The 22,161-nt window shown below is 50.0% G+C and overlaps 8 protein-coding genes across 8 annotated transcripts; 5 read left to right on the forward strand and 3 right to left on the reverse strand.

Annotated features, from left to right (window-relative positions):
* Window positions 1–87: 87 nt before the first annotated feature.
* PtrM4_144300 (uncharacterized protein) lies at window positions 88–3,801 on the reverse strand (the record flags this gene model as incomplete). The annotated part of the gene is made up of 3 exons (XM_066109736.1): window positions 88–2,425; window positions 2,447–2,480; window positions 2,646–3,801. 3 exons carry the CDS (start codon window positions 3,799–3,801, stop codon window positions 88–90), a joined length of 3,528 nt encoding a protein of 1,175 aa, XP_065959719.1.
* A 3,131-nt stretch (window positions 3,802–6,932) lies between these two features.
* On the forward strand, window positions 6,933–7,945 carry PtrM4_144310 (uncharacterized protein; the record flags this gene model as incomplete). The annotated part of the gene is made up of 2 exons (XM_066109737.1): window positions 6,933–7,163; window positions 7,217–7,945. 2 exons carry the CDS (start codon window positions 6,933–6,935, stop codon window positions 7,943–7,945), a joined length of 960 nt encoding a protein of 319 aa, XP_065959720.1.
* A 1,014-nt stretch (window positions 7,946–8,959) lies between these two features.
* Window positions 8,960–10,714, forward strand: PtrM4_144320 (uncharacterized protein; the record flags this gene model as incomplete). Its single annotated transcript, XM_066109738.1, has 1 exon — window positions 8,960–10,714. One exon carries the CDS (start codon window positions 8,960–8,962, stop codon window positions 10,712–10,714), a length of 1,755 nt encoding a protein of 584 aa, XP_065959721.1.
* A 109-nt stretch (window positions 10,715–10,823) lies between these two features.
* PtrM4_144330 (uncharacterized protein) lies at window positions 10,824–13,388 on the reverse strand (the record flags this gene model as incomplete). Its single annotated transcript, XM_066109739.1, has 2 exons — window positions 10,824–13,225; window positions 13,346–13,388. The coding sequence occupies 2 exons, from the start codon at window positions 13,386–13,388 to the stop codon at window positions 10,824–10,826; spliced, it is 2,445 nt and encodes an 814-aa protein (XP_065959722.1).
* A 475-nt stretch (window positions 13,389–13,863) lies between these two features.
* PtrM4_144340 (uncharacterized protein) lies at window positions 13,864–14,448 on the forward strand (the record flags this gene model as incomplete). The annotated part of the gene is made up of 1 exon (XM_066109740.1): window positions 13,864–14,448. One exon carries the CDS (start codon window positions 13,864–13,866, stop codon window positions 14,446–14,448), a length of 585 nt encoding a protein of 194 aa, XP_065959723.1.
* A 134-nt stretch (window positions 14,449–14,582) lies between these two features.
* Window positions 14,583–18,560, forward strand: PtrM4_144350 (uncharacterized protein; the record flags this gene model as incomplete). Its single annotated transcript, XM_066109741.1, has 1 exon — window positions 14,583–18,560. One exon carries the CDS (start codon window positions 14,583–14,585, stop codon window positions 18,558–18,560), a length of 3,978 nt encoding a protein of 1,325 aa, XP_065959724.1.
* An 866-nt stretch (window positions 18,561–19,426) lies between these two features.
* PtrM4_144360 (uncharacterized protein) lies at window positions 19,427–20,047 on the reverse strand (the record flags this gene model as incomplete). The annotated part of the gene is made up of 1 exon (XM_001942189.1): window positions 19,427–20,047. The coding sequence occupies one exon, from the start codon at window positions 20,045–20,047 to the stop codon at window positions 19,427–19,429; it is 621 nt and encodes a 206-aa protein (XP_001942224.1).
* Window positions 20,048–20,433: 386 nt separating this feature from the next.
* On the forward strand, window positions 20,434–21,454 carry PtrM4_144370 (Ifi-6-16 multi-domain protein; the record flags this gene model as incomplete). The annotated part of the gene is made up of 2 exons (XM_001942188.1): window positions 20,434–21,022; window positions 21,075–21,454. The coding sequence occupies 2 exons, from the start codon at window positions 20,434–20,436 to the stop codon at window positions 21,452–21,454; spliced, it is 969 nt and encodes a 322-aa protein (XP_001942223.1).
* Between the last annotated feature and the right edge of the window lie 707 nt (window positions 21,455–22,161).

A 22,161-nucleotide genomic window follows, 5' to 3' on the forward strand; every position in this document is an offset into this window, starting at 1 on the left:
AGACCGGTCCGACCAACAAGACCGCCAAGAATGAGGCTGAAGCAAAGAAGGAAGCCGAGGAAATGTGTTTTACTACTGACTGTCAATCTAGTCGTCTTCGTTCTCACTATCCTCGATATCGCTGTTCCCCTCAGCTTGGGGCTTTCCATACCAGGCCCGGAGACACTCGCACGCTTCTATAATATCTGCCTTCAGCCTACCACGGCGATCGACGATAGTAAGCTTCGCGCTACTAAAAAGACGTTCGCATTCATCCGACATAGGCGAGATCGCAAACATGTCTAGAGCGAAGCGAGCGAGATCTCGTTGGGAGTCGTAGCGAGATAGCCAGTACGCAATAGCCTCATTGCAACCTGCCTCTTCGTTATGAAGCCGGTCAGTAGAGATGTATTGTTCATACAAATCAGTTGTAGAAACTGGAGCGTCTATTCGAATGCGCTTATGTTCCCGCTGGCGATCAAATGCTGGGTCAGGATCTCTCTCCTTCCTGGCTGGTGGTGGCAGCATCTCGACAGGGTACCTTCCCTTATACTCTGTCTCCCAGAGATGCTTCACCGCTAATTGTGCGTTTTCAAACCACCTCTTCTTCTCTTCGTCGCCATGAAGAACCCACTCTTGCCTGAACCATCCCCACTTGCGATATGGATCAAGGATTTGAGCCGCATAATATGCCGGTGGAAGGTCAGTATCTTCAGGGAATCGATTTTGCCAATTCAGCTGCTGATTGTTATAGTACTCAACGCACTTTAACCAAGCAGCATCAGCGCAGCCTTGAAGGTACTTCCATGTAAAGTTGTTATCGTCCTCAGTGTGGATGTCGTGGTAGTGATCCTTCGTCTCGCTTATCTCCCGGAGAAGGCAGTCCAAAGTTGAAAACCAGTCCGCAAGTGACGTCTTCTTACCTTCAGAAAGCAAAGTTGCAGCATAGAAGTCTTTGAGAGCGAGTTCAATCTTTTCAAGCTCAAACCAGTGCTGTCCATCAAGCTTAAAGTTCGCGATCCCTACGGAGCCCTTTCCAGGTACATGACGAGCCGAGAAGAGCTCTAAACGTTCTCGAACATTTAATGCACGTGTAATCGAATAAAACCATGAGTTCCAGCGGGTCGAGTTGTTCTGGATAAGCTCAAGCCCGTCGAATTGCGAAAGATCTCCGCCGATAATAATTGTAGCAAACTCCTCACGCCGTTGTGGAGTAAGCCTGATGTATCGCACCAGGTTGTGAAGACGACCCAAACATCCGAACTTCTTCCAGAGCTCTTCCACCTTCGTATAGTCGCCACGTTGATGATGCTTCTCCAGCTTCGCAAGATACTTCTCACAGTTTCGCCCCATAAGGAACGCCTGGCAACAGAGGTTGATGACATGGCCCAAGCAACGCAGCCGGCGATGACGACGTTGTTTTGACTTCATCCATGGGCAGAGATCCTTGAGTATAAACTCAACAGCGGTATCATTTGCCGAGGCATTATCCAGCATAAAGTATCCAATCTGATCTCCGCTAATGTCGTATTCTTCCAGCAATTCAAGGACCACCGATCCAAGATTCTCTCCAGTATGTTCGCCGTATATACGTCGCATACCTAAAGCGGTAACACGTCGCATGCCGGTAGTATCAATCCACATAGCGACGACGCCTAGGATAGCGTAAGGGTTTGGTGAAGTCCAGAGATCAAAGGAGATAGAGATCCTACTCCGTGAATGGTGTAGGTCCTCCCTAAGCTGTTGCTTCTTCGATATGAATGCATTCATTACCCAGCTTCGGATAGTCTTCGCAGCCTTCGGGAGGTGGTTGAGTAGTGCCGGATTTAAAAAGAGGAGTAGTTCACGAAAGTACTGGTTCTCTAATTGAAAGAAGGCGATATGGCAGTACACAATCCAACGAATTAGAAGCTCTTTAAACTTCTCTACTGACTCCTTCCAGAAAAAGATGCTGGAAGCAGCCCCATCCTTTTGCTGGTCGATTATAGACTTCCGTACAGAACCCTTTCGCTTGATGCCACTCTGGGGATCAATCTGGTGCTTCTGTTCCAGGTGATTCCGGATCCTAGAAGTGCCATTGATGACAAACAACTCTTGCTTGCTCTTCCCAACCCTGCACTCATGGCAGTAATACACCTCTTTCTTATCGCTATCTCGAATGTATTGGAGTCCGTACTTCCAGATGTGTGATGTACCTTGACGGAAATCCTTCCTTGCAATTATTGCACGTTTCACGTACGTGATACCGCCCTGCACGAACTCATCTGGAGATTCGTGATATTGAATAGGAGTGGGTGATAGTATAGGGGTGGGTGATGACGTGGGGATAGGAGATGGAGTAAGAGACGTTAAATCTAGTCTTATAATATTCGATGGGGACGGTGAGGTTGGTGTTGAAGGCTCCATAACAATAGTATATAAGTAGGTTGTTAAGGACTTGATTGTTCTATGTAAGTAGAAGACTTACCTTGATCTTAATGACTCATATTGTGCTAAATTTTCTGGCTAGATTAGTCTAAGATCTAGTCACGTGGACCTATTTATAGCCGGACCGGTCCGATCATCTAGACCGGTCCGACCACGGTCTCAAAAAATCGCCAGACCAGACCAAGTCTTGGCGGTCTAGACCAGACCAAGACCAAGTCAGACCAGACCATTCCGATCACTGCATTCAGGTGCCTTGGCTTTGTTCACATAGTAGCAGTCAGATATCTCATGACGCTGTTCACAGGCAGGACATATGTCTCCAGCTTTCGCTGAATTCCTCTCCGGGATCTGCTTGGTTCTGGTACTTTGACCATCCATCTTGCGTTTGTTTGATTGCCTAGGGTTTCCCCGGCCTTGGTTGGATGGCGCTCTTAATTCCACACTAGAGGCGTCCCTCAGTGTGTCCGAGTCGGGTTCACCGCTCGCCGCGTATAAGTCTCCTACCGCGAAGGCGCTCTTTGGCTTCCCTCTTGATGGATATTGAAGACTCATATATTCACGGAAGAGTTTCATCATCCTTTTCCTATTCATGGCTTTCTTATCGTACCCTGGCCCTTGGAACCCTGCGGTCCAGGTTGATGCCATTTTAGATACGGAGCCTAGGAAGTCGTCTATTACGGCTTGTGTTTGCATAACCTCGGCCACCTCAAGGGTTTCAGCTCGAGTTGCAGCCTGATCGTATTCATTTAGCCACGTCTCCCAGTTTGTGGTTGAACGCATTGGCTTGAGTGCGGCTTGGTATCTCTCTCGTGCTCGCGCTCTCTCCTCGTCTTCATCCACTCCAACTGTGTCTTGGAGGGCGGTTATCCAGTCGCGCGGCGTGCCGTTCTCGGCGCAACAGCTAAGTTGTAAATGGGGTGTTACGGTTGTAAGGATGTGTTCGACCATCTTTGAGATTTTGTTGCTTTCTTCTTGATAGTCCCTCTCCCGTATTTTGTATGACTCAAGGCGCAGCTTGTAGTCGTCGCGATCCTCCTTATACGCTTCTTGTCCTTTCTCTGAGAGTTCTGACACTCGCGTTGGTATAGTGGGGATTCGTGAGGTTGTTGTCGACATTTCTGTAGTGTCTTGTGCTGATCCTCGCGTGTTGCCTCTAGCGTTTCGGGTGGTATGCGATGAGGCAGCTGAGGGGCTACTTGACGGTTCATACTGCGAAATGTCTGGGGGTAGCGGAGCCTCCGGTTGGATGCGCTGGAGTCGCACTCCTTCGGGGTCCAACAGTGGCCAAATGCCTTGCGACTGGCATTTCAGCTTAAGTTGGCGGTACCAAGGGATCCAGTTGCTTGAGTCGGTGAGGATGACCGTCGCGTCCCGTTGGGTCTGGATTGTTGCCATTTTCGTGGTTTTATCGCTCGTTATTGAGGCAGTGAGACTCTTAATTGTCAGATATAATGAGATATTGCACAAAAGTGATGGATGTTGATGATTGTGTGTATTGTGTTCTGTCTATCGTGTGTCCGCGCTTGTGGCCCTCTTGAGGGGCGCACTGACCCTCTCTACGCTGATTGGTTGCTGCCAACGTCGAGTAACCCTGCTATCTGACAACAGAAAAGACCAACATAGGAGAAACCCAGCTAGTCTACAATGGTGAACTAGAAGGCATAGCTAGAGCGTTTGAGTACGCAGCTAGAACAGCAGAAAAAGACCAGAAGATCAACGTATACGCTGATAACCAAGCTGCAATCTACAGGCTTAAAACCCTATCAGATAACCCAGGACAACAATGGCTACTAAGATGCCTCAGAGCGGCAAAAACTATCAAAGCTAAACGAGCCAACATCTACCTCCAATGGGCACCCGGCCATACAGACATAGAAGGAAATGAAAGAGCTGATAGCTTAGCCAAGGAGGCAGCTAAAGAAGACCCAATAACACTCACAATAACAAGCCTCGCCTATCAAAGTACAGAAATCAAAAAAAATCAAAAAATAGAACAACAACAAGAATACTATAAATATACGAAAAACTACAACAAAAATAGACTATCCTACGCTAGGATCTTCCCGCTAGACACAAAAACAACTATCAAAATCCCACATAAAACAAAAAGAGAAATCGCAAGCGCCTTCTACTCCCTTAAGCTAGGACACGGATACTTTAACTCCTACTTAGAAAGATTTAAGAAAAGAGACTCAAATCTCTGTACTAGTGTCAGATAGCAGGGTTACTCGACGTTGGCAGCAACCAATCAGCGTAGAGAGGGTCAGTGCGCCCCTCAAGAGGGCCACAAGCGCGGACACACGATAGACAGAACACAATACACACAATCATCAACATCCATCACTTTTGTGCAATATCTCATTATATCTGACAACTAGTAGCTGCTACAAAATCCAAACTCCAGTACACCTACTACTAGAATGCCAGCACTATAAAACAGAACAAAAAGAACTTAAACAAGCTATTAAACACACCCCAGTAACCCTATCCCTACTATTCCAAACAAGCACTGGCATAGAAGCTACCCTAGCCTTTATTACGAGTACTAGAATTGGAACAAGAAAATGGCACCTAGGGCAACCACTAGAAAGACAGACAGTTACTGTATAACACTATCTTAGAGAGAGCTACTCTATAAAACTAACAAAACCGTTTTCCTACTATAAGAGCCCGCTGCTACATCTCTTTCTATCTATCACACTGCTCTTTAGCACTAGCGCCTACTCTAGAATCACTCTAGAATAGGAGTACGCAAAACATCCTCCAAACTGTACTACCCTAAAGAGACTACCTATAGAAAACCCCTATATAGAACGGCCTAGGCCAAAGTCTTGCATAGTCTCTGACTGAAAAGGACTCTAAATGGAATAATAATAATAATAATAATACATGATCGATTATGCATTACTCTTTCGCCATGAGTTCCGCTTGTGATGGATCATACATGGGCAGCTTAACGCGTTTGCGTAAAACGTTTTAGCTTAAAACGTTTTAAAACGCTTTAACAGCTTAAACTGTTCACGCGTTTAAGAAAATCCTTAAACGCGTGAACGATTTAAAAACGCTATAAGAGGCTTGGCGCCAAGCACCCCACCTTTGCATCTCAAAAACTCTGCAACCACTCCCCACTAACCTGAAATCTCAACAAATCCATTATCTATAGCATCTATTATCGTTATGTCATCGAATACCTTGTCAGCAAGTGCGATATCAACGCCACCGTCGCGAAGACCCGCAACGCCGCCACACTTTGACGCTGTTATACGAACCGAAACTGTCTGTAACACCAGCAATGCAAAGCGCCAGCGTTTGAAAAAGCAGTATGTGTGCAAACGCTGTCGCTCATGGTTTAGCAGTCACCGAGTAAACTCTATCCACCATGTTCTAGCATATCATACAACGTCAGAGTCTTCTCAGCCCTCGCAAACTTCTTCTTCGTCGTCGCAACCAGCTATCACTTCAGTGTTTAGGACTGTCTCTGATCAGACAATTATCCGCAACGCCTTCAATGAACAAGGGTATCGCGATGCGCTTGTCGGTCTTCTGACTCGACGTCGAATAGCCTTTTCATCAATCGAATGGTCTGAAATGAGGGATCTAGCGCTTGCTTGCAATCCATTTATTGAAGACCAGCTTATCACAAGTCGACGTACAGCCGTACGTCTTATCGCCTCGAATTATCAGCTTTATAAAGGCCATGTAATTAAAGGCAGCTTATCGACGGCTGTGAGTCCTATCCACATATCAACAGATCTCTGGACATCACCGTTCCGTTCATCTCTCCTTGCTGTATGCGCACAGTGGGTCGATCACGAATATAAGCTTCAGAAGGCTCTTTTAGGACTGCCAGAATGTCGTTACAGCCACTCTGGAGAACAGCAAGCACACTTACTTCTTCAAACCCTCGAGGAATATGGGATACAGTCTAGAGTTGGCTGGCATACGGGTGATAACGCAACATCTAACGATACCTGTTTGGAGCATCTTGAAACCCTCCTTCGAACTAAGCACAGCGTAAGCATGGCTTTTAATATAAAAATCGGCCTTCGCTGCTTAAGTTACGCGATGGTGCTAATATTAACAAGGTTAAATTTACTGCTAAAGAGCGCCGTATCCGATGTATCGGTCATATTATCAATTTATCCTTGCAGGCATTCCTGCTTGCATCCTCTAAGGAGGCTCTTACCGCTGCTCTCGACGCCGTAACGGATGTTATGGGGGAAGAGCTTCTCGCAGAGTTTTCAAGCGTTCTTACTTCTCGACAGAGAAACCCTAGAGCCCAAGCCCAAGCTGTTCCACAAACCTCACAGAGACAAAGGTTGTCTCGCCGAAGACGCAGCGTTGATAGCCATGGGTCTGTTGATGAGGACTTTTGTGGTATTGAGAACATCTCTACACTACGCAAATTACATCAACTATGTGTCTGGCTGCGCAACTCAAGTATACATGCAGCAGAGTGGGATCGCAAGGTAGGCCTCCGCTTAGGGATTGACAATCAGACTCGGTGGTCTTCATGGTACTCAGTTATGGATCGGGCTATTAAGAAGATGGCTGCAATTAAGGTCTTTATGCACGATAACGAGAAACACCTTAACGAGATCCGTCTTACTTCTGACGACTGGGATATACTACAAAAAGCACATACATTTTTACAACCATTTGCATCAGCAACGCTATACGCGGAGGGAGATAAATCGTCTATCTCTCAATCTCTTTTGATTATGGACTCTCTTTTAGTCCACTATGAGCAGCAAAAGGTAAGCATTAACGTGTTATCCGAACTTTAAGTCTTCGGTTAACAGCTTTATAGATACATTACTCTAAAGATGAAAATGAGGACCTTCGCATGGTTCGATCGATCGAGATGGGCTGGTTCGTACTTGAGAAGTACTACAACATGACTGATCAGGTTCCGGTGTACGCTTCCGCTATTCTTCTAAATCCCGCAAGTAGAGCAGCATATCTCAAGAAGAACTGGCCAGCCGAATGGTACGAACCAGCTATTAACGCTGCTCAAAACTTTTGGGTGAATGAGTTTAAGGACGCTTTGCCTTTAGCTAGCCCTACAGCTTCTCAACAAATGGCTCCTCCTTTAAAGCAACGCGGTGCCGTTCTCGATCAGATTCTACAACAGATGTCAGTTGCGGCGGCAGATCAATCAAACAGCGACGATCTTAAAATTTTCGCAGAAAGTCCAGTAATACAAATCGACTGTAGCCCTCTTGAATGGTGGTGCCGATCGGAGCAACGGCAGCGCTACCCTAGGCTAAGCAACATGGCTATCTCTATTCTTTCTATCGCTGCAGAGTCGTCCGAGCCAGAGAGAACATTCTCAGGTGCAAGAAGAACCTGTTCATGGGATCGGTCGAGGCTCACTTGCGACAACATTGAGAAGATCGAGTGCATTGGCAGTTGGCTTAGGGAAGGCCACATAAAACCGTGTTCTCTCAACGGAATGGGTCTACCAATGGAACCAGAGCAAGATGACGAAGCAGAGATGATAAGGGATGAGGTAGAGGAGATTCTAGAATGGACATAACCCGGTCTTGGCATGATGTATCTTATATCGTTTTTATATCGTTTATATCGTTAAACGCTTTAACGTTATAAGGATTTTTGCTTAAACGCGTTAACGTTTTAAGGTTTGCCAAAACGATTTAAAAACGATTTGCCCATGTATGTGATGGATCAAACCTACGATCCCTCACGCGATCACGTGCCATACAATCACGTGCCACGCTGGCAGTTGGCCCGTGCGAGGAATAATAAAGTTCCCCTCGTACTTGTATATAGATCTGTACACACAATCTCACTTATTAGAGGCATCCTAACTATTGCAGTGTACTAGTGCCTTTACACTATTGTGTGTCAACCCCTACATACCTAGGATACTTCGCATCAGGCTCAGTTATCAGAAACACCGTCCGCGCCGAGCGCCGCCGCCGATTGAGCAACTGCGACTTGCTACATCGGGCAGAATAAGACGTTCTGCGACGGGTTAGGTCTTGACGACGAGGATCGCAAAGTATTGCGCTAGAAGCCCACGGGTGGAGACACCAGGCTCAACAAGCAAGTATTGCTCGTAGACTCCGCAACAATCAATTCAATCCGGTCACTCTCCTAGACCCACTTACCTATCTAGGTAGGGCTTAAACTCCTATAGGTAACTACTAGGCTTAAAGCGGTAATCAATCAATCCAATCTGAACCTTCTAGGACCCACTTAATTGATTGTTGCGGACTGTGATTGCTCGTGAGGGTTGTCACCAACGCTGGTAGAGGACAGGTCCACCTACATCAACGGACAAGTAGGCAGAGGGCAAGGCATCGAGCTTCGAGAAGCGCGACCCTACGGTAAGCCCTGCGCAACACACGAAAAGACCAGAGACACCAGGCTCAACAGGCAAGTATTGCTCGTGGGGGTTGTCACCAACGCTGGTAAAGGACAGGTCCACCTACATCAACGGACAAGTAGGCAGAAGGCAAGGCATCGAGCTTCGAGAAGCGCGACCCTACGGTCAGCCCTGCGCAACACACACGAAAAGATCATCGCGATGGCAAACCCGGCCAATACCCAGAATACCCAAGGTACCTCAGCCACCGGTGCCACCTTCGGGCAAGCTTCCCAGGATCCTACTCAATCACAGATGGGCCCGCCTCTCGTACCAGTACGAGCTTGCCTCTCCAACCGCCGAGAGAGCATGCTTCTGGCAGCCCATCCGTCATCCCAGCCATCAGTATCAGCTAGCGGCGACCTAGAGCCCATGACTGCTACACGCGAGATTGTCGGCATCGAAATCAACGACGTCCTGCTCGAATACCTCAAAGATTCTAACTACGTTTACCTCCGTTATACCGTTGACACCGAGTGGTTCGAATTACAAGAGGATCCCGAACCTGACGAGCACAGCAATGCCTTTTACTCCCTTAGCACAGGCCGAATCCGCACTGATGGCAACATCACCCACAACATCAACGACTTCACTGTCACTAACTCTAGTAACCTCCAGAAGAACGTGAAGGATCGTCCCGACTTCTGGTGGCGATTTATTGTCTCTACGCTAGTCTCCCTACGCAACTGCACTGACGCCATCAATAGGCATCTGCAGACTGTGGACCGCAATGAAGGAGAGACTCAAGCTCTACGAGACCGACTAGCGAATGTTGAAGCAGCCCTTGATGAAACTTCGAACAGTAAACAACTACAAGTTGGCATGGTTAGCAGCAACCTGTACAAGGAGAAGCTGACAGAGATCCGACGCCTCACCTCGGACATCGGAAAGCTCAAAGCTGCGTCAGAACAACTCCCCAACGTTCGCGATGACCCCGCCTTCAAAGCCCTCGCCGCTGAGCGCGACCTTGCCGCCACCGAACGCAATGAACTCAAGCAGAAGGTTGAGGACCTATCCCGCCGAGCCGATGAACCGGAGAGCGGTCCTAACTACGCAGAGTTGGCACAGAAGCTCAAGGAGGAGTCTGACAGCGCCGACTGGTGGGCAGACCAAGCTAAGGCCAACGCTGAGCTCTGCGACAAGTTCAAAGGACAAGCTGATCGCTATTCTATCGAGCTTAACCAGTATGATGTCAAGTACTCTAACATGGAGGCGAACAAGAACGAAGCTCTCGCCCTTAAGGATAAGGCTTACGATGAGCTCAACCTCCAGCTCACCGAGGCTAGACGTGAGACAAAAACGGTCACCGACCGACTGCTGCAACATGAACCCAACTATCAGCCGTACACCCTCTGGCGGCGCGAGCGATCTTACGACCCAGTACGGCCTGTACAATCAAGCGTTTTGCTACAGCGACCTGTAGATGGTACCGCTGACCAACTCTCACAAGATCCTCGCCGAGCTGGGTACACCCCATGGGATAACCGTACTCCCGTGCGCGACGCCTCGCTACCTCCTCCATCATCGAACCCATACGCCCCCGCTCCTACAGTACCGCGACCGCCGCCCGTCGCGCCCTCTACCGCCGGTGGAGGATTCTCTTACAAACTCCCAGAACTTGAGACGTTCAAGGGCAAGGTCGACGACGACTACGAGCGGTGGCGCGAGATGGCAGTGGCCAAGTGTCGCACATACCCAGAGGACTGGCAAGCGGTTGACTACCTCAAGTTCCGCATTCAAGGCGAAGCTTACGAGCACATCCGAGATGTCAAAGCTCGCCATTTCCTAGATTTCCTAGAGACTCTCGACAGCCAGTATCTCACCTATGATCGGGAAGCTGACGCCGAAACCAGACTTTCCAACAAGCAAGTAAAGCAAGTCACCGCTCTAAACTTGACTTGCTTGGTTCAAACATAGGCTTTACTTGACTTGCTTGGGGTGATTTTTTTACTTGCTTGACTTGCTTGTATTACTTGCAAGTACTTGGATTACTTGACTACTACAAAGAGATTAAGCTACATACAAATTACCAAAACTCAGTGTTCCACTCTAGTATGTTGTAATCTCCTACAAGCTGCTCATCTGAAAGCTTAGCCTCGCTACAGTTGTACGGTTTATAACCAGCTCGCACCCATGACCTTACTAATTGAAGAGCTGCGAGTAGCTCACTGCCCAGAGCACGTCGTTTAGGTTCAAGAAGGTCGCCAAGCTCACTGAAGAGGCGCTCACAGTCGCTGCTTGATGCTGGGATAGTCATGATATCGATTGCAAACTGCGCTAAATGCGGGTATTTCGGCAGTAGTTGTATCCAGTATTGGACAGGATTTCCATCTGCGTTGTACTGCTCCTGCGTCCACTGCGGCTCTTGTGTTTTCCAGCGCTCAAACTCGTCAAGTGGAGCCTCTCGGTCATTGTTGCGGCTAAGTATAGCAATAATTGCCTCGTCTATGTTGTTGCTACTCGGCGCAGTTGTATACCGCTGGCGTGCTCGTTGAGGTTTGTATGCCGCCCAAAGCTGTTGGAACGACGCGTTGGCACTAGTAAGCCAATCAGCTTTGTCTGCCCACGCCACATCGCAGTAGTTCTTGTAGTACGGGTGTAGGCAAACAGCGGCGTAGTAAGCGGGCGAGTCGTCGAGCTTGTTGTAGTAGTCGTTGGCTTTGCTCCACGCGGCGCGGAGGTTGACGTTGAGGTGATCCTCTGGAGCCTCGGCATGAGCGTTGAAGTCGACGTGCTCGAACGGGCGCGCCCGGGCCTCAAGCTTGCTGAGTACGTACTCAAAAACGGGTATAACCTCATAGATTGCGCCGTATTTGCCATCCTTAGAGCGTCCCTCGAGGCGTTTTGTGGCGTACTTGAGCGGCTCTAAGCAGTCCTGGTACTCTGCAATCACCGCCCAGTCAGCAGCTCGGAGCCCAGTTGATCTCATCCAGTTTGGGGCGTCGGGCCGCTTATTATTCCGCTGCGCAGCGTGCGCATCTTCAAGGATAACCCTATTGATATGATGCTCAGCGTACAAGTTATACGCGGCTTGAAGCTTGGTAGCGCGCTCAAAAGCAGCATAGTATGAGTTCCAGCGAGTGACGACAGGCTTGACTGGCTCGAGTACTTTGAGACGCCCTTCAGCAGGCAGGTTGTTGTTGGCAAGGCGCTGGTAGCCACGAAAAAGCTCGTACTGTTGCGGCGTTTTGATATAGTTGATGACGTCAACTAGCACTCCAATAGGGCCATCTTTCCGCCACTCTCGCATATACTGCTCCTCGGTATTGTACTGCTCTTGAGTGTTGCCGTAGGCGTCTTTGTTGGTGCCAAATATAATAGCCTGGCCGATGAGGTTAAGCGTGTGACAACTGCAGCGGAGGCGCCGGTGAGCGGACTCAAATTCGTACTCGCGCGCGAGCGCGGCGATCGCAGTGTCGTTGTTGGTAGCGTTGTCGAGTACAAAATAGCCTAATCGGTCGCTTGTTATTCCGTATGCTGAGAGCGTCGTCGAGATAGCTTTGGCAATAGCCTCACCGGTGTGGGCGCCAGCGAGCTCAGGCAGATCGATTGGTAAGTCTCGTATTATTCCAGCTGCGTCGGCAAAGTGAGCGACTACTCCAGAGAAGCCACGTTTACCACCCTTTGTTGTCCAGCCATCAAAGCTTACGTGTATTTTGCTTACTGAGCCTGACAGGGTGTCGATAACTTGCGGTCGTATAGACCGGAACAACCTCATCACAAAGGTAGAAACGCTGGTATTACTTACCCACAACGCTGCCTCTGCCTCTGGGTTGGCAAATCTCATCATCTCTCTAAAATCAGGCGTCGTAAGTTCGCTGAGCGGGTGGTTTCGGTTAACAAGCCACATGACAGTGGCTGTTCGAAAGCCCTCTACGTCGAAGTTTCCAAACGCGTTAGCAGTGTTTTGTTGTACGTCTAAACCAGCGTCAAAAGCTTGCCGCAACGACAGCTGGCCTCGAGCTCTCTGCGCTAACTTTGGGCCATCTTTCGTAAGGTTGTGGCCAGGCTTTGGTTGGCTGAGATGGGTGGCTGCTGAGGTTGTAGCCTGAGTAATGTTAAACAAACCACCACGGCCAGCGTCGATAGTTTTGTGTACATGGCAGTACTTGCACACAAACCAGATTCGAGATGTAGCATGGCGCTCAACAACGCGGTAGCCATACTGAAAGATCCAACTTTTTGGGCGCTTAGAACGCGCCAATGGCTTGATAAAATCAGGTAAACGTGCCCAGTCAATGCCGTCAAAGTTCTCAACTAGTGCGCTGTTTGTCTCATCCTGACCACCCTCTCCAGCCTCAGTTGTAGCCACCGTGCCAGCTCGGCTGCCCTCGGTGGGCGCGACAATCTCAGCCTCCGCCTGCGACTCTAAGAACTGCAACTCGAAGGTAGGTATTGGCGGCGAGGCGTTAGCCTGGCTTGCGGCAGCTAGGGTTTTGCGAGGTGATCGACGCTGAGGTCTAGGCTTAGATGCAGGCTTAGATGCAGGCTCAGGTGAAGCCTCAGGAGTTGAGGCGACGTTGTTGGTGGCAGCGGCTACTTTCGTACGTTTGCTCCGAGCAGAAGTTTGTGGTAGGCGACGTTTGGCCATATTGGGGGTATCAGGGCAGTATAAATCACTGGAAAACGCGTTGCTATAGGGGATACTGCATTGCGATAGGCTTCTAGACAGGCGTACGTCGAGATTGGAGCAATGCGCTAGACTAAGGCTAACGTTATTTGATAGCCGCTTAGCCTGTTTGGGACTCAACCGAGGCAACTGCAACACTTCAAAACCATCGCGACATCTACCGTACAGCAGTTTTAGCACCCTCATCACAGTAACGCTAAAACAACCAAGTAAACCAAGTAAGCCAAGCAAGCAAAGTATCTTGACTTGACTTGCTTGCTTAGCTGCCCAGCTCTTACTTGACTTGCTTGCTTGGTTTAAACCAAGCAAGTCAAGCAAGTAATCCAAGTCAACTTGCTTTTTGGAAAGTCTGGCCGAAACCCTCATCGCCGACGGCTCGCTCCGCTACAAGTCTGGACAGAAGTTCATGGAGTGGAAGTCTAAGTTCACCTCTTGCATGCGAATCCTCAAACACAAGAACGCGACCCAGATCCGATACGCTCGCGAGTTCATGCGACCCGGGTTAGCTATCGCGACCACTGCCGGATCTCACAAGGATGAGACCATCCAGTCCTTCTTGCTGCGAGCGCAACACATCGACCAGGGACATCAACAGATTGACGCTGGCCGAAAATTAACTCCCGTTACGAAGACCGCTGGTGCTAGCCGTACCCAAAAGTTGGTCACCTTCCGGACACCCGACACTCCAGGTCACAACAACGCCGCCAGCACGCATACGTACAAGAAGATGGCCTTCGAGCGGTCAGAGAAAGACAAGAAGCGTCTAGCTGACTTGAAGCTCTGCTTCAAATGTGGCAAGGATGACCATCAGATGAGGCACGAGACTGCCCCCTGCCGCGGCAAGCCCTTCACTCCTTCTCACCAAATCCCCGCACTGGCTTCTTTGTACATCAATGCTCTCGACGCTTCCAACGAAGAGGAGCGAGACGAGGATACTGAGGAGCCGCTGGACGACAACGACTTAGTGGATGACGATGGCTTCTACGTCAACAACGAGGAACTACTTGAGCATTTAAATTAGGGGCTCCCGCGCAGAGCCGCGTGCGGGAGCTCAATTGGCGTAACGCAAAAATACACCAGCGCCGTGTTCGAAACCAGCATCGCCGTTTCGAGATCGCTGCAGCCTTGCTGCTCGCCCCTGACGAAACGCCAACTATGACGGAGGTCCACTTCGTGTCCTCCGCCTCCATCGGAGGCAAGCCTTCTAAAGACTTCAGCCGACAACTCGAGTTTCCCGGCTCCGCTCTCACGCGACCTGATTGTTGGCAACCGATTTCTACCCTTATCGACACGGGAGCCAGCGCATGCTTCGTCAATCAGTCATGGGTTAACCAACACCGCCTAGATACTATGCCTGTGGCCAAACCCATTCGATTGTCACTAGCCAACGGCGGAGAAGTGGACAAGCTTACCCAGGCCGTTGATCTGCCCGTCCGACACGGAAGCCATACGCACAACGTCCTATGCTACGTCACCAATATCGGCAAGTACGACGTTATCCTAGGCATGAATTGGATGGACTATCACCAGCCTGCCCTCCACTTTGGCGACCAGCGATCACTCACCTTCGCTAAGGCAGGGTGCAAACTTAACTGCCTCCACGAAGGACTCCCAGAGACGGTTTACGAAAACGGAGTTTGTCACAGTCACGTACAACTAGTCAAGGGAGACTACCAGACAGGCGACACCACTACTAAGACGAACAAGGATGGTAAGGTGACGACTGAGGAGACTATGGCTGATATCTACCTCATCTCCGCTGCCGCTGCAACCGCACTCGCAGCCAAACATCCTGACCAGGTCATATGGTTGGAACCCCGCCATTGGGCCAAGCTTGCGAAGCCCCCCGATGAAGACCGAGAAGGCATCGGCGTAGCCGCAGTCTCGCAAACTGACTTTGAGAAGTACATGCACAAGATGGAGCAACCTTACATGACTAGAGACCAGATTGGCCAGCTGGTACCTGAGTGGGTGTTGGACGAACTACCTGATCTGTTCAACCCTCATCTGGCTCATCAACTCCCCGAACGAAGACCAGGAGTCGACCACCCCATCGACCTGCTTCCTGACACTACGCCCCCTAAGCCTCATGTCTACGGACTCACTCGTACCGAGACTGAGGCTGTTAAGAAGTATATCGATGACATGCTGCAAAAGGGCTTAATCAAGGCCAGTAACTCCCCGTTTGCGTCACCTGTCTTGATCGTCAAGAAACCTGGAGGAGGTCTCCGCATATGTGTCGACTACCGAGCACTCAACAACGTCACTAAGAAGAATCGAAATGCGCCACCAGCCATCAAAGAAACTCTAGCGCGCATGGCCAAAGTTCAGATTATGTCTCTCGTCGATGTTGTAGCCGCTTTCAACACCGTTCGGATTAAAGAAGGTGACGAAGAGAAAACCGCCTTCCTCACCCGGTACGGACTCTATGAGTATATGGTCATGCCCTTTGGACTGTGCAATGCACCAGGGACGTTCCAAAACTTCATCAACGAAACGCTGCGCGAATACTTGGACGTTATATGTACCGCCTACCTAGACGACATACTTATATATAGCGACAACGAGAAAGACCACCGTTCGCATGTCCTAAAGGTTCTCCGCAAGATTCAAGGCGCAGGACTATCGTTGGATCCCACGAAGTGCAAGTTCGAAACCAAGCGAGTCAAGTACTTAGGCTTGATCCTCACCACCGACGGCATCGAAATGGATCCGGAGAAGGTCTCCACTGTCCTCGATTGGCAACTGCCGAGATCAGTGAAGGACATGCAGTCTTTCCTCGGCTTCTGCAACTTCTATCGCCGGTTTATTAAAGGGTTCTCATATATCGCTAAGCCACTCACGGAACTCACCAAGGAGGGTAGTCAACGACATTTCCCTCTCCAAGCTAATGGACAAGCTGCGAAAGCCTTTGAACAGCTAAAGCTTGCGTTTAAAACAGCGGGCGTACTGTCCCACTTTGACCCAGATTTGGAAACGTGGCTCGAGACTGACGCGTCGGACTTCGTTACCGCAGCTATCCTCTCGCAGATGCACAAAGGTGTTCTACGACCTGTAGCGTTCTTATCACATAAGATGACACCTGCCGAGTGCAACTACGAGATCTATGACAAGGAGCTCCTCGCGATTGTTCGAGCATTCGAGGAGTGGAGGTTTGAACTGTCAGGTACTGATGATCCCATCTTGGTATTGTCAGACCACCAGGCCCTCCAGACGTTCATGACAACCAAACGCCTCAACCGACGGCAAGCTCGATGGGCTGAGTTCCTAGCTGAGTTCAATTTTAGAGTCAAATACCGTCCTGGTAAACAAGGAACTAAGCCCGACGCACTCACTCGCCGACCGGGCGATCTTCCAGCTAACGCCGAGGATGAGCGACGTCAACACCAGGTACAAGTGATCCTCAAGCCTGACCAGGTGGATCCTGAGTGTCGAGTTGCCACCTTTAGCTTCCACTTCGACGGTGGCTCCCGACACGCTGTATATCTGGCCAACGCCCTCGGTGACGAGCTCCGGACGTCCCCAGTCTCCTTGGCCATGATGATGTACCAAGACAGTGAAACGGACGACTTTAGCGACGAATACCTCTTCGCTCTCGGAGACACAGCGGAGGTCGATGACACGTCCGCTGCACCGCTTACGGAGCCGGACACGTCGCTGGACGAAGCCAATATCCTCCAGACCGTTCGACAAGCTTACCCGGATGACGACATCGTTCAAGTTATCCTCAAAGCCAAAGCTGATGGCCAGCGCCGCATCCCGTACCACCTAATTCACGGTCCAAACAGGATACGCTTAGAGCTTGGTGATTGCTCAATACACGACGGAGTCTTCTATGTCAAGAAGAAGGTCTACATCCCCGAATCAGGCACCCTGCGCACCCGGATCATCGAACGCGTACACCGATCCTATTGCGGTGGCCATAGCGGCAAACACGGTAGCTACGACATGTTAAACCGCTGGTACTACTGGCCGAAGATGATAAATGATGTAGCACAGTACGTCAAGAACTGTTTGGCCTGTCGGAGATCGAAATCTTACCGCGATGGGAAACACGGGCTCCTACATCCACTCCCGATACCTGAGCGATATTGGAGTAGCATCAGCATGGACTATATCACGCACCTGCCTCCTTGCACCGATAACGGCCGCACATATACCAACGTCTTAGTGATTGTTGATCGGCTTAGCAAGAAGAAGAAGTTTATACCTGTGGTGGACCTAAAGGTTGATACCCTTGTGAAAGCCTTCGTCGATACTGGGACTACCGCTTTCCGCCTCACTAAGGGCTATGACCCGAAGTCTGGTCTTGAACCACCTAAGGTGAACACTGGTCTCACTGCCCCAGCTCGCAGAGATCAAGACAACGCCAACAAGTTTGCAGAAAAGCTAGACGCGCTACGCAAAGCCCTTCGGCTCGAACTACAATGGTCACAAGCTAAACAGGCGGAATACGCAAACGACGCCCGGCTCCCAGCGCCTGAGTTTAAGGTCGGCGATCAAGTTATGTTGGACGCCCGTAACTTCCGTACTACACGTCCTAGTCTATCACTTGACTTCAAGAACCGCGGTCCCTTCACTGTCACACGCGTCATTGACAATATGGCTTACGAACTACTCCTGCCTCCAGAGATGGGCAAGCTCCACAACGTCTTCCACCCGTGGTTACTACACTTACACGAGGAGGCTCCGCTGCCTGGTCAACTGCGCGATTCCGCACCAGCTGAGTTCGCCGATCCCGACGAGGAAGATGGTACAAGCTATGAAGTGGAAGCCGTCCTAGACTCCCGCGTCAACAAGAGACTTAAAGACCCCTACTCTCGCAGCGGTCTTCTCCAATACTTAGTGCGATGGACCAACTACCCCGCCGGCACCGACAACCCATCTTGGGAACCATACATGAACCTGGTGGACTCCGCAGACATTGTCCAACAGTACCATGAGTCCCGCCCTAAAGCTCCAGGACCACATCGAAAGTTTGCGACGCTCGCAGGCAAACAGGATTTACTTATGATTACAGTGATCGCATCCTCTAACAATCCTAAGCCTCCACCAGGAGCCCCGACGATACAGCAGACGGAGGAGACTATTGGCCCGCGTAGCTTTCGCAATACCGGCAACATTGCTGTTTAGGCTTACAGAAGCTTTTGCAAAGCAAGCTAGACAACTCTTTTTAATTACTTTAAGCGACGGAACCTGCTTTTTTTTGAAGGGGGGGTAGTGTGATGGATCAAACCTACGATCCCTCACGCGATCACGTGCCATACAATCACGTGCCACGCTGGCAGTTGGCCCGTGCGAGGAATAATAAAGTTCCCCTCGTACTTGTATATAGATCTGTACACACAATCTCACTTATTAGAGGCATCCTAACTATTGCAGTGTACTAGTGCCTTTACACGCTTAATTGCGCCATGATCACTCATCGAATGTATTTTCAAGATATGTCTTTATCGCGTCGTACTAGTAGTTATTAATTATGCCATCGTCATTTATGGCTTCGATTAGATCTAAAAGATATTCCTGATAATTCTAAGCCGTACTATTTTCTAGAACTGTACGGGCGCGAGCGTTCGTAATAAACCCGTTGTGATCGTTGATTTGGGTTACTCACCCACTACGAAGAAGCAACATAGACTAACAGGAGTCGCGCAATGCATTGTATCTGTTGGTCGAAAAGTCCAGGTACTATAACCAAAGAAGTAATGGCGCTTAAACGGTTCTTCTGAGAGCTCACACTTGATCTAGATGAGTTATGAACCGTCTGGTGCGACAACCAACAAGCGATCAGACTTGTTATGGGCAAAAATGAGAGGATCGCGACTTGGCTAAGTTAGGCAAATAATCTAAGTACAGGATGAAATTCCCTTTTATCTACTTAGAAGCAAGATATTGAGATCAATGAGCAAGAAGCTCAGTCCTCGAGAAGCCAAGCCCAATTGCAAAAGACAAGGAGATCAAGCAGAACGCAAAAGAAAACACGCAAAAAGACAGGAAGATCATTCCTTTCGCAGAATAACAATAACGCCTACCTGCTCATGCTGAGAAGCCTGACCGATCACGTTGCCGGGCAAGACCGCCTCGTCAACCCTCCTCTTGAACGTGGACGCATGTTCCTGCAACACTTCCACGATAACACAATCCCGCTGAGCTACAGACGTTGATGACCAGTTGAAGACCATGCGCGGAATCCAAATAGCGCTCGTGCGACCTCTGCATGCCCAGCCAGACTGGTTCTGCGGCAGCAGCTGATAGATGATCTGCATGTGGGACATACCCACTAACGTCGATGCAGGGAGAGAGGGATCAAGGACAGGGAGGCCAAAGCAGTCACCTTTGCCCAAATGATGAGCCCTGTCAACCACAAAGCCAGCTGCATTGGCTGCCTCAGAAGCTTGCTGAGCGGCTATCGACCAAAACCTAGTGGGGGACAGTTGCATAGCGAAGAAGACTTCGTTGAGCGGCCGATCAATGCCTCGAGGAACAGGCACGGTTGGCCCGTCCATGTAGCGCATAACGAGCAACGAGCCTGGTGCTTCTGTATAGAGCAAAGTCCCGAATTGCACAGGGACGGCGGACTCAGCGGGCGAAGGCGCGAAGTTGGCGAAGCGGGCGGACATGGACACAATGAGGCAGCAGCAGGGTCTGTTTCCATGACATATCTATGATGCAGCTGATGTAAGAGATGCTGGTTAACGTGACAAAGCAGCACCAGGCCACCGCCACGTGGTACACGTGATCCGCTTCTGTGGGGAAATGGTGTGCAGGAAGAATTGAAGGATTAAACTGAGGTTATGTAGTTGAGTAACAGCAAACAGCGCTAGCCGTAGATAGACATCGCCCCACTATTAAAAGTGGGTTGTTTGCTCCTCAAGTAAACAAAAACCCCACACTGTAGCAAACAGAGGCCCCAAACCATGACAGCTTCTCCTCATAACCGCCACACTATTTGTGAGGAACACTTGACCGCTCGACTAACACAGCACCCGAGACTACCACCTTCAAGATGGGTGCCAAAATGACCAAAGAAGACGGGCTAAGTACTGCATCAATCCAGAGGATGTACGCAGCTCGAGCTATCGCGGCAAAGAGGGCATACGAGCACAAATTCAGAATGCCAAGTCTAAAGAGCGACCACCCTGCACCCCCCCACACAGATGATAAGGACCCAAAGGATAAAGAAGACTCCACTGTCGAAGCAGACGAGAAGGCAACAAGCGATAGCTCTTCCACGTCCCCCAACGCCCCGCCAGAGACCGAACGCCCCACAAGACCCAACACTTCTCTGGCAAGCAGAACCGTTGCAGAGGCCATCCGAAACACCGCAGGTACCCCCATCACTATGAAAGTCGCTCTCGCAAGCTACCACCTCGCAAACGCCATCCGTGCCTTCGGTCGAAAAGCCAGTTGCGCATTCGACAGAGCCATCGAAGCTCTGCGCCAGATCGACATCATCGACGTCGCAAAGGCAGCCACCAAATGGATGAAAGAGCATCCTTGGGAGACGGCCGCGATTCTCGTTCCGCTCATCCTCCTCGCCTGCACTCCGGCATTCCTGAGCATCGCTGGTTTCACGGCTGGCGGTATTGCTGCTGGTATGTAGATATAATCAAAAGATAAGGGCTTTAAGTGCTAATGAGTGAGCAGGAAGCATTGCAGCAGGCGTCCATGCAGGCATCGGAAGTGTTGCAGCCGGTTCGACATTCGCAATCCTCACGAGCGCTGCGATGGGCGGGTATGGTGTGCCGATCGTATTTGGTGGCGTCTGGGCTATAAGCACTGCGGTCATGGGCGGAATCGCGGCTTGGAAGAGATGGCGAGGTGGAGGTAGCGGTGGCGGTAGCGGTGGCAGACTTCTCATCGGGGGACACAACGGCGATGGCGGAGATGGTGGTGGCAGCGATTCTGACGATGACTCGATCCCAGTCAAGAACGGCAACCCGAGTGGAGGTGGTGGTGACTGCGGCGAGACTGCTGCTGTTTACAAGCATGCAGCAGTCAAGAAGGAACTGATCAAACAGGACTGAGGAGGGTTCCATGAGACCAGTATGTAAACGACTTGGGCTACGGAAGAAAAATGTGAGCAAAGCTCGTAAGCGGAACACCCCAACTCGTCACCTCCTCTATGTAGAGAATATGTATCTCTGCAAGCCCTACGAGCGTACATAACTGTAGAGCTTTCTCACTTCCACGGCGGTTCCCCTAAAATGAAACCTTCCTCTATTGTGATATTCAGTCGGATTGCTCCTTCGCTTAGGAGCAGGAACACCGAGACATGATTATCGCTCATCCCATTCAGCTGCCGGCCTAGAGTGTGAATTACCACACGAAGTGTGCGAAACGTGGAGCGAGAATCTCGGAAGTGCGCAATGTATTAAAGTAAATGCAGTGAATTAAAGTGTAACCGCGCGAGGTAGTAATTAGGGTCTAAAGTGTATATTGTATGTTTTTCTCTCTGGCTGTGTTCTGTGTGCTGTCGTGCTCGCCTCTTATATAGTCGCAGGCAGGGACTGTATTCATGACGTATCTAAGGTAAGAGATACTGGTTATCCTAGACTAAGCAGTACCAGATCAACGCCAGATGGCACACGTGGTCCGCTTCTCCTCATAACCGCCACATGATGTGTTTGTCGCCATTTGGAGTAACGGTGTGTTTAATGCCGTAGGGAGGCACCATAATGCGATGGGGGGGGGGGGGGGGGGGGGGGGGAAGAGAGAGGAAAGACTAATTTAC

The sequence above is a fragment of the Pyrenophora tritici-repentis genome, chromosome 9 (assembly GCF_003171515.1).
Source record: "Pyrenophora tritici-repentis strain M4 chromosome 9, whole genome shotgun sequence".
NCBI lineage: Eukaryota > Fungi > Ascomycota > Dothideomycetes > Pleosporales > Pleosporaceae > Pyrenophora > Pyrenophora tritici-repentis.